Here is a 15,920-nt window from a genome sequence, read left to right on the forward strand (position 1 = left end):
ACACTGTGTGTACAAATCAGGACTTAATCAGCGCACACACTTAGCTAAAGCTACAAAAGACGTATGAGAAATTCAGACAGCCTCAAAAGCACCGTTGATGATCAAGTTTCTGATTCCTAAAACTGTCCTATCATTTATCACATGTAATATAAGTTTCAGGTGTCTACTCAATGTGTCTATGAAGTTTCAGCTCAAATTTTGTTTGTTATTCCATAGTGTAAATGCCACTTTCTGAATGAAACACTGTTGTCATGAGTGTCTCTTTAAATGCAAATGAGCGGATGGTACCCGCCCACTATGTGAAAGGGGGAGAGGCCTTTACAGCATGTGCCTCGGTTCCTCCAGAAGAAAAAAAACAACATTTGTCATTTGTATGTGTTTAAGTGTGTTAAATGTAACAATATATTGTTCACAATACATTTTATCACAGTAAATAGTCCAGACAAAAGTTATAATCATTTGGTATTCCTAAAAATGTCTTCTCAAGGATGTTCTTATCATTTTTCTTAAAACTGTTCTGTTTTAAGTCAAAACCTGATTTAAATTCTTCAAAATAATGTTTATAAAAGTCACTGGAGGTTTACTAGAATTGGTTTGACTGGCAAAAATCGCCTTTCATTAATTGCTAATGCTTTTTTTAAACAAAAAAAAAAGGTGAAAAATAAAAATACACATCTGTATGGGTTTAAAAGCCTTGCTAAACTCATGATATACATCCTATCACAGTAAATAGTTTTAAATAAACGTTAATAATCACTTGATATTCCTATAAAATCTTCTTAAAAATGTTCTTAAGTGTTTATATTCACAAAACATTCTATTAAATAGTAAAGAAAAAACAACTTATGAATATTTTGTGTTGCTAAAAATTGTTCTTAAGACAAAACTTGACTTAAAATCTTCAACAGAATGTTTTAAAAAATAAAAAATAAAAATAAAATAAAAATTAAAAAAAATCACTGGAGCTTTACTGGAACTGGATTTACGGACAAAATCCCCTTCGATTAATTGCTAATCCCTATTTTTACATTGAATAAACAATTAATCATGGGTATAAAAGCCTCGTTAAACTCTGGCTGGTGGATTCCTGAAACCTTTTATTAAATGGTTAAGACAAAACGTTATAATCATTTGGTATTGCTAAAAGTCTTCATAAAGATGTTCCCCTTTTTTCTTTTCCTCTAAGATTGTTCTTAAGTAAAACTTGATTTAAATCCTTCAAAAGAATGCTTATAAAATCACTGGAGGTTTACTAGAACCGGATTTACTTGTCAGTCTCCAATTAATAGCTAATCCCTATTTTTTTAACAATAAAAGTTGCAAAAAAAAATTAATAAATAAATCTGTCTGCGTTTATAAGCCTTGTTAAAATCTTGCAGATTTAAGAAACATTCTCTCAAATTAGGAAAAAGTTATGAATATCTTGTATTCTAAAACATTCTGCTTAATCTTCTTATCTTTTTTCTTAAGGTTTTAAGTCGAAGCTTTTGAATGTTTCTAAAAATCATTCGAGCTTACTAGAACTGGATTTTTAGGACAAAATCAATTAATTGCTAATCCTTATTTGAGGCAAAATATTTGCGGCCTGCAGCTTAAAGGAACACTTTTACAGCTCCCCTAGAGTTAAACAATAGAGTTTTACCATTTCTGAATCCATTCAGCCAATCTCTGGGTCTGACTGTGGCACTTTTAGCTTAGCTTAGCATAAATCATTGAATCGGATTAGACCATTAGCATCTTTAATAGTTACATCGAGTACCAAGTCCAACAAACATGTTTTTATTTTTTAGGCAGATATGGCAAGGAAAAGTACTCCCATTATGATGTAATAATCAAGAAACTTTCCACCTGAACCACACTGTTAAAAGTTATTAATTAATTAGTTAATTAATTAATTAATTAGTTAATTAATTAAATAGTTTCCACTTAATTTATTAACTACTTTTCAGTAATAAATAAGAAGTGGAAGTCATTTATTTAAGTTGATCCAATGAGGCTTTTTTTCAGTGCAAGTAAAATCGTAAAATGAGCAAATAAAAAAAAAAGTGTTGCTTTAAATTTAAGAATAGTCTAAAGCAGTGTTTCTCAACCACGCTCCTGGAGAACCACCAGCACTGCATGTTTTAGATGTCTCCTTTGCCTGTCACACCCATTACAGGTCTTTCAGTCTCTGCTGATGAGCTGATGATCTGAATTTATCAGATTAAGGAGACGTGGAAAATGTGCAGAGCTGGCGGTCCTCCAGGAACGTGGTTGAGAAACACTGGTTGTTCAGGCTGCATCTATCTACCTTTTAAGTAGGATTTAGGAAATGACTAAGACAAAAACAATACACCAAGAACACGGAGCCACAGTTTCTTGAGGGGGCCATCAGAAGCCTTATAAACCGAGGAGCAGAGTAACGGCAGTCATCCAAAGAGGATTATCACTCATCAGAAAATAATGTCTCCACTGTTAAGCATGTGGAAGGTGACCGTCAGCCTGTGAGTAATCCATCTGAATGACCTGAACAAACTGAAGACTGCACGATAGAGTCGAGAGAACACGATTAACCTCCATCCAAGACCTTTCTGTGAGGGGAGAATAAATCACATATATTCCATTAGATGCCGTCTCAAACTAAAAATCAATAACGCCGACCGCAAAACTCCTGCTTAAAGGCGTAGTTCACCCAGAATCATTAACTTATTTGTTTCTTATATAGAAGCTACTGTAATATGGAATACATTTAAACATCAAGCAATTTTTAAAGGATTGACAACAATATCTAGTAAGAAGGATGGCCAATAACAATATAATGCTGGTATATATTATACCATCATATACACTACCAAGTTTTAGGAACAACAAATAATAACTTGACTTCTAGTTGATCATTTAGTATCAGAAGTGGCTTATATGAAAGGTAAAGGCCTCTAGATTATGCTTATTGTACCTAAATAAAATATGATCATGCTTTGATTTTTAATGATTTAATTAGGACAGTAAGGTCTGACTTTGCTTAGACAAAAGTCTTGTCGCTGAACAAAAATAATGTCCAGTACAGAATATTGCAGGACTCCCAAAGTTCATCGAGATTCTTTGGATTCATCTTCAACGCCTCCTCCTTCATCTTACCCCAGACATGCTCAATAATGTTCATGTCTGGTGACTGGGCTGGCCAATCCTGGAGCACCTTTGCTTTCAGGAGCTTTGGAGCCAAACCATGATTGTTCCTTCACCAAACTTGATCGATTTCTGTGAGAATCTTGGCTCCGAATTGAGATGCAGCATTTGCTTGGGAACTTTGAAAAGTTTTGCTTTACCTTAAAATATAAGCTTAGCTATAGCCATTCACTAGATTCCAGTAAGAGAACAGCCTTTCTGATGAGGCAGATTCAGAGAAACAGCAGAAAGTGATAGTCTGTCAGTCCAGTCACTGAAGCCTGAAGGTGTTCGTCATCATGTGACTTTCACCAAGCAAGACCTGGATCAAACGCTTCTCTTTCTCCATCTACAGTCCTAATGTTTTGTACACACAAACCCTGATCCTTTATTTTTAGGACTCGCAGGCACATAAATAGCAAATCCTAATACAAATCTGAACTGGATCTATATCTCAGTATAGTTATGTCTGTTAATCAAGTTTCATCAAGTCAAATTGAAGACATTTTTAAGACCTTTAAGAATAAAACTTCCGACCTAAACAGCACTAAATGCTATGGATTTTTCTAATGGCCTGGTTTGGCCAGCTAAAAAGTCTTTTCTTTCCCTATAAAATAAAGTTAAATAATGTGCGTTTTAAATAATGTTTCAACATACATTTTCTTTAAAAGAAGAGGTCTAAAAAATTATAATAAAATAAATATAAATAAATTTACATGGACATGGGAAAGTTAAGACCTACAAGACATTCTTTCGGTGAATTTTAGACTTTTAAAGGCGTAAAATAGCCTAAATTTGACATTTAAGACATTTTAAGACCCCTCTGGCACCTTGCTATACACTGCAACGCCTGATAAGTTCGAAATACTCAATATGGTCGGCGCCAGTGGTGTAGTGGTTAGTGCGTCGACACATGCATTCCGGTGCTCACGACGACACGGGTTTGCTGTATTTGCCCTATCTCTGCTCCCCACACTTTCCTGTCAATACTCTCTACTGTCCTATCAAGGTAGAAAAAATAGAAACACTCAATATGTTTGCGAAAACTGATTACATTAAAACATATTTAAAACAAGACTAACAGAATTAACTCATAACCATCATAATAAATCAAGGATTCATGCAAGCTAACTCATGATAAGCAAACTAGCACGTGCTAGCATATAAAGGAGGATTGCACGCATCACAGATGACACAAGCCACAGTTTGCACCATACGTGACATTTTCTTGGCTTATCGCAAATGAAAATCTGTCAAACACACGTCTTGAAAAAAGCTGATTATAAGCAAAGACTACAGAATACACAAGATGTGTCACTCGTATAGTTTTGAATGGGGAAAAGGGTAAAGGTCAATATGGCGAATGAAGCCCCACCTACTACAAGAACCAATCATTGATTGGTATCAACTGATGATTCTCCAGGGGAGGGGCTCGGATTAGATGTGTGCTTTTACGTCACTGGAATCTTATGGAGCCATGAGTTATACATTTACAAAATTAAAAATCATACATGCAAAGCACAGTTCACATTTACAAAATCCAATTCGTAAATTTAACACACAATTTGCGTATTCATAAGTAAAAATCATAAGTATTTCCTCAAATTAATTGCATTTGTGCATTTACGAATTGTGTTTTGAATTTATGAATTGGATTTGCGCATTTAAGAATTGGGTTTTGAATTTATGAATTGGGTTTTGAATTTATGAATTGGGTTTTGAATTTATAAATTGGATTTTGAATTTACGAATTGGGTTTTGAATTTACGAATTGGATTTGCATATTTATGAACTGTTTTGAATTTATTAATTGTGTTTGAACTTAAGAATTTGATTTGCATATTTATGAATCGTGTGTGTAATTTACAAATTTTATTGGCACATTTATAAACTGTTTCGAATTGACAAATTGTGTCTGAATTTACGAATTGGATTTGCGTATTTACGAATTGGGTTTTGAATGTACAAATTAGGTTTTGCGTATTTACAAATTGTGTTTTGAATTTACGAATTGGATTTGAATTTAAGAATTGGATTTGCGTATTTACGAATTGTTTTGAATTTACTAATTGTGTTTGAACTTAAGAATTTGATTTGCATATTTTTCGAATTGACAAATTGTGTCTGATTTTATGAATTGAATTTGCTTATTTATGAATTGTGTTTTGAATTTACTAATTGTGTTTTGTGTATTTACAAGCTGTGATGGAATTCACATATTGGATTTGTGAATTTACGAACTGTGTTTTGAATTTACAAATTGTATTTTGAATTTACGAATTGGATTTGCTTATTCGCTAATTGTGATGGAATTTACGAACTGGATTTGCGTTTATTTACGAATTGTGTTTTGTGTATTTACGAGCTGTGATGGAATTCACATATTGGATTTGTGAATTTACGAACTGTATTTTGAATTTACGAATTGGATTTGCTTATTCGTGAATTGTGATGGAATTTATGAACTGGATTTGCGTTTATTTACGAATTGTGTTTTAAATTTTTGAGTCTTAACAATAACAATAGAGTCGGTACTCACTCAGTACATAGAGAGACAATGTGATTCCTGCCAAGCAAAATCCCTCAAAGAAGCGCAGTGTGCCGAACATCGGGAGGTTGACGGAGAAAGCCACCGTCATGCCAAAAACTAGCAGGAAAACCACCGACAGGATCAGGACTGGGTGTCTGCCAAACCTGGATGTCAGAAAGAGCAGGAGATTAACAAAATATCAACTAGGTTTATTATTCATTTAAAAAATAAGAGCCTAAAAATGATCATCATCAGCTATGTTTACATCCACCTACTGTACTTATGCATTATTATTATCTGTTAATATACTATTTTATATTATTATAAAATTATATCTGTTATAATTTTTATATAATATTATTATTATAAAAAATGTTTGCATTACTCCATACAAATACATTACATATCGTTTTTGGCCATTAGTCAACTACAAAATCTTCTCTTTATTATGAGCACTTAATTGATTATACATTAAATCATTGGCGTCTTAAACGATTAATAGCAATCAATTGCATTCAAAATAAAAGTTTATATTTACTTAATGTGTGTACTCGCTGTCTACACATACTGTGTGTATATAAATAAATATATATAAAATTAACAAAAACAAAATCAAAATATTTACATATATATTTATATTTATATAGAATTTTTATTAGATATAAATGTTTAATTTATAACTAAAAATTAAAATTAAAATACATAACAATTTTAATTAAAAAAATTATAATAAAGCTATATTTATTAGAAATATATGATAATAATTCAAAATAATAATTCAATAGAAATATAGAAAAAGTAGCATAAATTAAAAAATATTTTTAAAAATTAATATTTAAAACATAATATTGTAACTAGTTAACAATGTTATTCAACGATAAAGGCATTCAATAAAATTAAATTAATAATGCAAAAACAAACGCAGCTACTGAACCATTCATTAGTATATAATACATTTTACATTAAAATACATAAAAAATAACCAATTACCAAAATTAGGACATCAAGATTGTTTTGTGGACATCAAGAGTAACTATGAGCATTACATCTCGAGACGTTTTTGGACATTTTTCACTCTCACTCAAGCAATAATCCAAATTCAAATGTGTCCTCTTATTGCTGCCGATATTGTACTGATAATAAACCTTGTATTTTATCCACCCCTGTTTGACTGTTTCACTGTTCTATAATGAAAATAGAAAATTGTGCTCTTTATAAATATCAGAAAGAAAACGCTTACCAATCTGCCAGAACTCCCAACACCAAGTATCCAAAGATGGAGCCCACCAGCAGAGAAAACTTGGCGATGTGAATTTTCCAGGCAGAGTCACAGACCAGGTTCCACTGTTGGGATAAAAACATGGGATAAATCAGACATGCACTGTCAAAAATGTCTGTGATTTCAACAGTAAAAATCAATAGAACATTAGAAATCTCTACAGTTTAATCATCTCTACCCATTTAATAGTATGTTTCATTAATAAACAAATAAATAGTGAATAACTGTGAATGCTCTTTCCCAGAATTCAGTGCACGATGCTTCATTTTTATGCTTTTTGTCAACATGACTGTGGCTCTTTTTAGTTTTCCTTATCAGTTTTGTTACATGTAAAGTTGATAAATAATGCTTATTGAACTATTAAAATGTTGTGCATGTTACAGTGTTGCTTATAGTTGTGTTTTTGTCTGAGTAGCAAAGTATGTTGTGTAGTATGTTGTGTAGTACTATGTATATGCTGTGTTAGTACTTCAAAACATTGATGTATGACTATAAATTAATAAAACAGTAATTTACCATTAAAAAATTGACATTTATTTGCTGTTCCTACAATATTTTTAATGTTCAAATTCTGACAACCACACCATATACTTTATGTTTTATTTTTAACAGTGTGTTGTTTGTTTTTAACACTTTTAAATTGTGTTAAATTACTAAAAATATGATTTTATATAAATATAAAATATAATATAGATAATTATACAACACTTCTGTCTGGTTCTTGAATCTGATTGGCTGATAGCCTTGTGATATTCTGCCAGTAACAACACTAGACCAGCCTTCACCCTTGTGTATTACTCCGCCCACATACAGCAACAAGCAGAGGACACTCTACAGTCTGACAAATATTGCTTCTGCTGGACAACATAATGTACTTTAGAAGCTTTTCTAGTCAAGAATGTAGTTGTTTAGATCAGTGTTTCCCAACCCTGCTCCTGGAGGCACACCGACAGTACATATTTTGGATGTCTCCCTTTTCTGACCCATTAACTTCAGGTGTTGGAGTCTCTTCTGATGTTATGATAAGTTGATTCAGGTGTGTTTGATTAGGGAGAGGTTGAAAATGTGTATTGTTGGTGTGCCTTCAGGAACAGGGTTGGGAAACACTGGTTTAGACTGCAACTATGCAGTTTATTTAGAAGGATAGTGCCTGTTTTGAAATATTTAGAATTTCTGAGAGACACCGCATCAGCGGCCATTAGTCTGCCATACCGAGTAGACCAAAGACGATTGATGTCTATCCACAAGATGGCGACAGAAACCACATAATAAGCCCTTGGAAGATTAAAACAGCATAATTTCTAACTACAGCTGATCAAATCATTAGAAATCAGGTAGTGATTTAAGTCGATCTCTCTCTTTTGTATGTTGTAGTGCTGTATTTACACCATAGTACTTGTAGTGTATTGAGTGTGAGATAGGACTCGCATATCAGAAATGTGTGTTTTGTTGGCAGACAGAAAGAAGCAACCCAGGCTCATTCTGAAAACGTAGTCTTGCGGACGTTTCTGGAGACCGCGAAATACGTCCCAGGGGATACGTATTTTTGCAGTTTTTGTTTTCGCGAGAGGCCGCTGTGTACGCTTTTTCGCTTCTCAAATGTCTCTCGCGAGTGCCGTTCGCGCCCGCACCCACGCCGTTCTTGCGAAAACCCACCAGAGGGCGCTGTCGAACCGACTGGCTGAATGATTGACTGGGCGACCGGTTAATCGGCCGGCCGACCCACCCTCCTCCTTCCCTAAACAAAACCAATTTTACCGATTGACTCGCCCGCTTCCCTAAACCCAACCAACAATTTACAAAAGCCGTCCAGAAAAAGAAAAGCCCTCGTCTGATTCTTTACCACGTTTTCAGATTTTATCACATTCTCACCCTGTTATGAACTTGTTCACTTTTGTTTCTTGGATTCTGTTTTTGCCTTAATTTCTAGAACCGCTCTTCCCGGGACTCGAACCGGGTCATCGTCGTCCTGGTCAGCTCCTCTCTGCGTCTCAAGTCCGCCGATGTACAGGACGAGCTAACCAGACAAACTGGTTGCGGCGGGAAAGCTCTCCCCACGAAGGTAAGCTGTCAGCGGGTAAGCGCTAAAAGGAACAGCATCACACCGCCCCGTAGCGTTTGCTTGAAAAATGAAATGCAGCCATACATACCTCCGGCTACATAATTCAGGGTCTCCAGAAACGTCCGTGGGACTACGTTTTCAGAATGAGCATGTGTTGGAAAGAAGAAATGGCCGCATGTGTTTAGCGTTTTCCTTATCGCAAACAATAGTAATCTGGTAGTGATTGCGCTACGTTTTTCGAGGTTAATTATTGTGATCTCCCGATTGCAACAGGGAAATACTGGGAAATCTCTGTAGACTGATGGCATTTCCTGTCGTGTTCAGCCTTATAATCTTAAAATGTGAGCAAAATCAGCTGTTTTGTCATCACTTTAGACATTACGCTAGAGAATCATTCAAACACTAGCGCTAAAGTGACATTGGGGAAGTAGTAATGGCTTCTCAGTAGTTCCTCATTCAAAAGGGTTTTGAGATTCTCCGTGTTTGATTTTCTTTCGTTATATACATGATTGTGCCGTCGAACTGTTGTATAAACGCAATATCACACCAGTAGCAGTGCGATATGGTTGTATATCAGCACTGGTGGGACACAAAGGCAGTCGGCCTGTAGCCTCGTGCCAACGCACGCCTTCACCAGTGCTGATATACAGCCATATCGCACTTCTGCCGGTGTGGTATCGCTCATTTAATGTATAAAATCGTATCTCTAGCATGTAAAAATGCCAATAACAGCAGAATGTCGTGGAATATATCGATATAATGTCTATTATATTATATCTTATATCTTCACACACATATAAACAGACAAAAAAAACACAGAAGTGCTCACAGCAGCAGATCCACAAATCCCCGATTCCTCTTTTCAATCTAAAACCCTCCAGCAAACAAACACTTATAAGACCAAGCCTGTCAGATCAGCACTGCCGGCACTTTGGATTTTTAGTTGTTTTTAAATGTGCAATCAGAGCACAAAAGCCCTGTAATCAATGATGCTGAACAAAGGTTTGTAGAGTACAGAGATCACGTTTACTGTGATCACGGCAGTAAATGCTCATGTATGAAGTTTCCTGGGTTTCCCCTGATCTGCTGCAGATCTGCTTTCCTCTATTGTGAAGATTGACTCACATGATTCACCAGCTGCCATTCACACACACACACACACACACACTGCTCATCTGTTGGGTTATAGTTGGTTGATAGTGTGGCGCAGGAATGACGTCTGCACAATTTACCCTGGAGATTTTACAATGGAGTGAAGTGTACAACTGAAGTTATTTTTTCTTTTTCAAGTATTTCCCAAATGATGGTTAACAGAGCAAGGAATTTCCTCTAATATTTGTTCTTCTTTAGAAAGTCTTATTTGTTTTATCTCAGCTAGGATAAAAGCAGTTCTTAATCATTTTAAAACCATTTATTGGTTAATATTATAAGCCCCCTTAGGGGAAGTAATAGAGGCTGCATTACAAAATACAAATTAGATGACATATCATACTAAAATCCATGTTATGATGATATTTACTTTATTTTTATCTTTTATCTAATTTTTAATTTAATTTAAATTTACTTTATTTTAATTTAGTTGTATTTTATATAATTTTATTTTATTTTGAATTTGATTTCAATTCATTTTCGATTAATATATTTTATTCTTTCTTTAACTGTGTTTTATTTAATTTTATTTAAATGAAATGTTGTTAAAATTTTAATTTTTTATTTTTTATTTTAATTAAATTTAAATATTTTTTATTCAATTTTCATTCATTAATTTATTTTATTTTCGGCTCAGTCCCTTTATTAATCAGGGGTCACCACAGCGGAATGAACCGCCAACTTATCCAGCATGTTTTGCACAGCGGATGCCCTTCCAGCTGCAACCCATCACTGGGAAACACCCTCATTCACACACATGCACTACGGCCAATTTAGCTTCCCCAATTCCCCTAAAGCGCATGTGTTCGGATTGTGGGGAAAACCGGAGCACCTGGAGGAAACCCACGCCAACACGGTGAGAACATGCAAACTCCACACAGAAATGCCAGCTGAGCCAGCCAAGAATCGAACCAGCGACCTTCTTGCTGTGAAATGACAGTGCTACCCACTGCACCACCACGCTGCCCCCAATTTTCATTTCATCTCATTTTCTTCCACTATTTCTTCCACAGGGGCAGCAGTCTTAGGGAGAACCACAGACTTTCCTCCCCCCAGAAACTTCCTCCAGCTCTTCCGGGGGGATCCCGAGGCATTTCCAGGCCAGCCGAGCGACATAGTCCCTAGGTCTTCCCAGAGGCCTTCTCCCTGTGGGACATGCCTGGAATAGCGCCCTAGGTAAGTGTCCAGGAGGCATCTGAAACAGATGCCAGAGCCACCTCAGCTGACTTCTCTCGATGTGGAGGAGCAGCGGCTCTACACCCAAAGCTCTTGACCATAGGCAACAGTAGGATTGACTGGTAAATCAAGAGCTTTGCCTTTACCACAACGGACCGGTAAATCAACCGCATTACTGCTGCCGCTGCCCCAATCGGCCTGTCAATCTCAAGTTCCATCTTTCCCTCACTCATGAACAAAACCCCAAGATACTTGAACTTTCCTCTAACCTGAAGTAGTTTAATTTAATTTAATTTAATTCAGCTTAGTCTCTATTTCGAAGGTCAACAATAATTTTATTTTATTTTATTTAATTCAGCTTAGTCTCCATTTTAGATGTCACCACCAGTTTAATTTAATTTAATTTAATTTAATTTAATTTAATTTAATTTAATTTAATTTAATTTAATTTAATTTAATTTAATTTAATTTAATTTAATTTAATTTAATTTAATTTAGCTTAGTCTCCATTTTAGATGTCACCACCAATTTAATTTAATTTAATTTAATTTAATTTAATTTAATTCAGCTTAGTCTCTATTTCGAAGGTCAACAATAATTTAATTTAATTCTATTTATTTAATTCAGCTTAGTCTGCATTTTAGATGTCACCACCAATTTATTTTATTTTATTTTTTTTTATTTTATTTTAATCCATTTAATTTAGCTTAGTCTCTATTTCGGAGGTTGCCACGAATTTAATTTAACTTAATTCTATTTTATTTAATTCAGCTTAGTCTCCATTTTAGATGTCACCACCAATTTAATTTAATTTAATTTAATTTAATTTAATTTAATTTAATTTAATTTAATTTAATTTAATTTAATTTAATTTAATTTAATTTAATTTAATTTAATTTAATTTAATTTAATTTAATTTAATTCTGCCATAGAGTGAACGATGGATGATTTCTCAGTTAAATGTGTATAACAGTGTAATGCGAGTACATAAAGGTGTGTGTTTGCTTGAGGCGCCACATTTGCTCATTTGTGTTTCAGCGAAGGCATGAACAAGTGCCAGAGAAACACAGACTGACGCATAGTTTCTGCCCAGCAACACACCAGCCTGAGAGCCACCATATATAAACACAGCCCTCTATCCAGTGGCATTTATTACTTTATAATTCACAGCAAAGAGCGAAACGAGACCCGTAACGAAGGCACACAGAGAACAGAGCACGTGTGTGTGTGTGTGTGATCAACGTCAGAGACAAAATTCAACACCCAGCACGCTTTGCTTTTGACTTGCATGTTAAAAGTCAAGTGCTCGATATTAATATGGGGAGATTTGTGGAGTTTAATGTTGTGATATATACAGCTGAAGTCAGAATTATCAGCCCTCCTGTATATATTGTCCCCAATTTCTGTTTAACGGAAAGAAGATTTTCTTCAACACATTTCTAATCATAATAGTTTTAATAACTCATTTCTAATAACTGATTTATTTTCTCTTTGTCATGATGACAGTAAATAATATTAGACTAGATATTCTTCAAGACGCTTCTATACAGCTTAAAGTGACATTTAAAGGCTTCACTAGGGTAATTAGGGTAAAGTTAGGGTAATTAGGCAAGCCATTGTATAACAGTGGTTTATTCTGGAGACAATCCAAAACTAATATTGCTTAAGGGGGCTAATAATATTGACCTTAAAATGGTTTTAAAACTATTAAGAGCTTCTTTTATTCTAGCCAAAATAAAACAAATAAGACTTTCTCCAGAAGAAAAAATATTAGAGGAAATACTGTGAAAAATTCCTGAATCTGTTCAACATCATTTGGGAAATATTTGAAAAAGGAAAGAAATTGACAGGAGGGCGAATAATTATAACCAAATAAAAACATGCATAAATGGAAATGACAAGATGTGCATCAATTTAATAAATCATCATATAGTGTTCGGAAAAGGTCTGCAACACATTTACATATTTTGTAATGTATTTAAGATTCGCGAAAATGCAAACAGCGCCCTCTAGTGGATTTGTTTTACGAAATTTGCAATGAAACGTACCGCGAGAACCGTATTTCAGAGTAACCGCGTAGGCTCAAAATTTTAACTGATAACAAAAAAAAGTGTACAAGCTACAACAGAAACACATTTAACAAATAAATTCCAGCATGCACATACATTTTTTATTACATTTTAATTAATTAACAAATTAGATCGTTTAATTTTTTTCTTTTTTTAACAGATCATGTGATAAAAACGTGCGTGATGGCACAGGATTAAGGCGATGTGTCCACCGAAGTGTTTTTTCTGTTGTTTTCTGTGGTAGTGCTGCGGTTTTTGAGTGCCTGCATTTTTTTTTTTTGCTGTTTTTATTTTTCAGACATTGAAAACAAAGACCACGGTGGCTGCTCCACACTAAACTACATTCTTCTGTCTGATATTTGGCCTCAGTTTATCAGGAAATGATGATTTTGTCCTCTTTTGTTTCCCACTGGATTGAAACGCTGCTTTATTCGCAAATGTTTAATGCGATATTCCAGGTTTGCACATAAACCCAATTCGCATCTTTGGATGGAAACCCAGCAGTAAACCAGATTCAGATTTGCTGCAGCAGATTCTTCATGATGGATTTTAGTCCACTTATGAAAGATATCAGGACATAACTATACAACTGCAGGTTAACAATGTTTACAGTATATATATATATATATATATATATATATATATATATATATATATATATATATATATATATATATATATATATATATATATATATATATATATATATATATATATATAAATAACTTTAACTGTTAAAAGCTAGTTACTAGTTAATTAAAGTAAATAGCAACTAATAAAGTTGTGGGAACTAATAACTTTTCTGATTTTGATTGTAATGCAGTAATATGCACCTTTTGTAAAGCTGCTTTGAAACAATTATTATTAAGAAGAGTGCTATAAAATAATATTCATTTCAATTGAATAAAATGTCATGAGATACTTTATTTTACCATCCTCACTTGCGTAAATATATTTTATATTATATTAGATAATTAGATATATTTTCGAGTCCTGCACCCACTAGTGAACAAAATAACAAATATTATATCTGGTCTCTGAATAATGTTTGGGCTTGACTGTGGGACAGAATGACTAAATCAAATGATGATCAAAAATAAGTTTAACCATTTAATGTGAGTCACTTTTTAATATAAATATAGATTTTATTTTGATATATGAGTTTTTTTTGTCCGATTCCCTCATCTGTAAGGAGTTACATTTTTGGGGAGGGGGTTGTTATGTAAAATACAAATAAAAATAAAAAAATGAGTAATTTCCAAATTTACTTTGAAGGAAGCCCTATGTTAACAGTGTCCAGAAGCCCCTTCGACTTCTCTGGTCTCGGAGGCATCTTTGATAGACTATCACACAGTGGAAATGTGTACTGTGCTCAGATTAATTAGTAATTCAGGTATTTTTGGGGAGAAAAGAACCATAGAAAAAAGGTATCATCTAGACTGTTATCAGCAACAAGTCCAAAAGCCAGAGTCTGTCATGGTATGGGGTTGTGTCAGTGCTTTTGGCAAAGCTAACCTGGATATCTGTGATGCACCATTAATGCTAAAATGTACATAGAGATTTTGGAGCACAATATGCTGCCTTCTGTTCCAGAAACACCCATGCATATCTCAACAAGACAATGCATCAGTCCCTAAATGTCTTTTAAGTGTTGTAAAAAGGAACGACAACATTAAAAAGTGGTAAATGCTTTACTGCTCCAACTTTTTTAAAATGTGTTGCAAGAACCAAAATTGCAACGTGTTTATTTAAAAAATAAATATATAATAATGAGGACCGCATTAAGTGAAGTTTAGTTATAAACAAATTTCGAGAGGATCACGTGCTTATGATTGCTAGCGGCTGGATCCGCATTATTCAATTCTCAATGCACCAATCAGACGACTCCTAAGCTACTACAAATACCCTGGGTTACGTACCACCGCTATCTTCGTTTTGAAGAATCCCCCCATCCACCCCTACTCCTCCTTCTTCCTAGATGGGTGACACGGTGGCCCAGTGCTTAGCACTGTTGCCTCACAGCAAGAATGTCTCTGGTTCTAGGCTTTACCAAACCAGCAGACATTTCTGTGCGGAGTTTGCATTTTCTCCCCGTGCTCACGTGGGTTTCCCCCGGGTTCCCCGGTTTCCTCCCACCATCCAAAAAACATGCAACATAAGTTAATTGACTAATCCAAACCGGCACTATAGACATGCTCCTAGTAAATGGTCTCTCGATCTCTCAAGAGCAATCACTGGCTGTTCATTGGTTATTACAGCAGGGGAGTTCTCGAGATCTAACTGAGCTCAAACTCCCCTCTCGCCTTGCAACAGGAGGGAGCCCCGGGCTCGAGGATCTTATGAGCTCAGGGCTCTCTCCCGGGACAGCATGCCAAACAAGCTTATAATTAATCATCAGCTAAGTGTGAACTCTTGAAATAATGTTTGTTGTGTTGTCTGCAATGAAATACAAGTCGAATTAAATTTAGAAACCTCTACTTTCTTTTTTTATTTGCGTTTTGCATACTGTCA

At 34.6% G+C, this 15,920-nt stretch overlaps 1 protein-coding gene across 1 annotated transcript in view; it reads right to left on the minus strand.

Annotated features, from left to right (window-relative positions):
* The window catches only part of slc22a23 (solute carrier family 22 member 23), an 87,023-nt gene that overhangs the window by 44,890 nt on the left and 26,213 nt on the right, over positions 1-15,920 (minus strand). Inside the window, exons 2-3 of the mRNA XM_056470696.1 lie at positions 6,915-7,018; positions 5,684-5,838 (exon numbers count right to left, since the gene is read on the minus strand). Coding sequence (XP_056326671.1) covers positions 5,684-5,838; positions 6,915-7,018 — 259 coding nt within the window. The remainder of the gene's footprint in view (positions 1-5,683; positions 5,839-6,914; positions 7,019-15,920) is intronic.

This window comes from Danio aesculapii, chromosome 2, assembly GCF_903798145.1.
Source record: "Danio aesculapii chromosome 2, fDanAes4.1, whole genome shotgun sequence".
Lineage (NCBI taxonomy): Eukaryota > Metazoa > Chordata > Actinopteri > Cypriniformes > Danionidae > Danio > Danio aesculapii.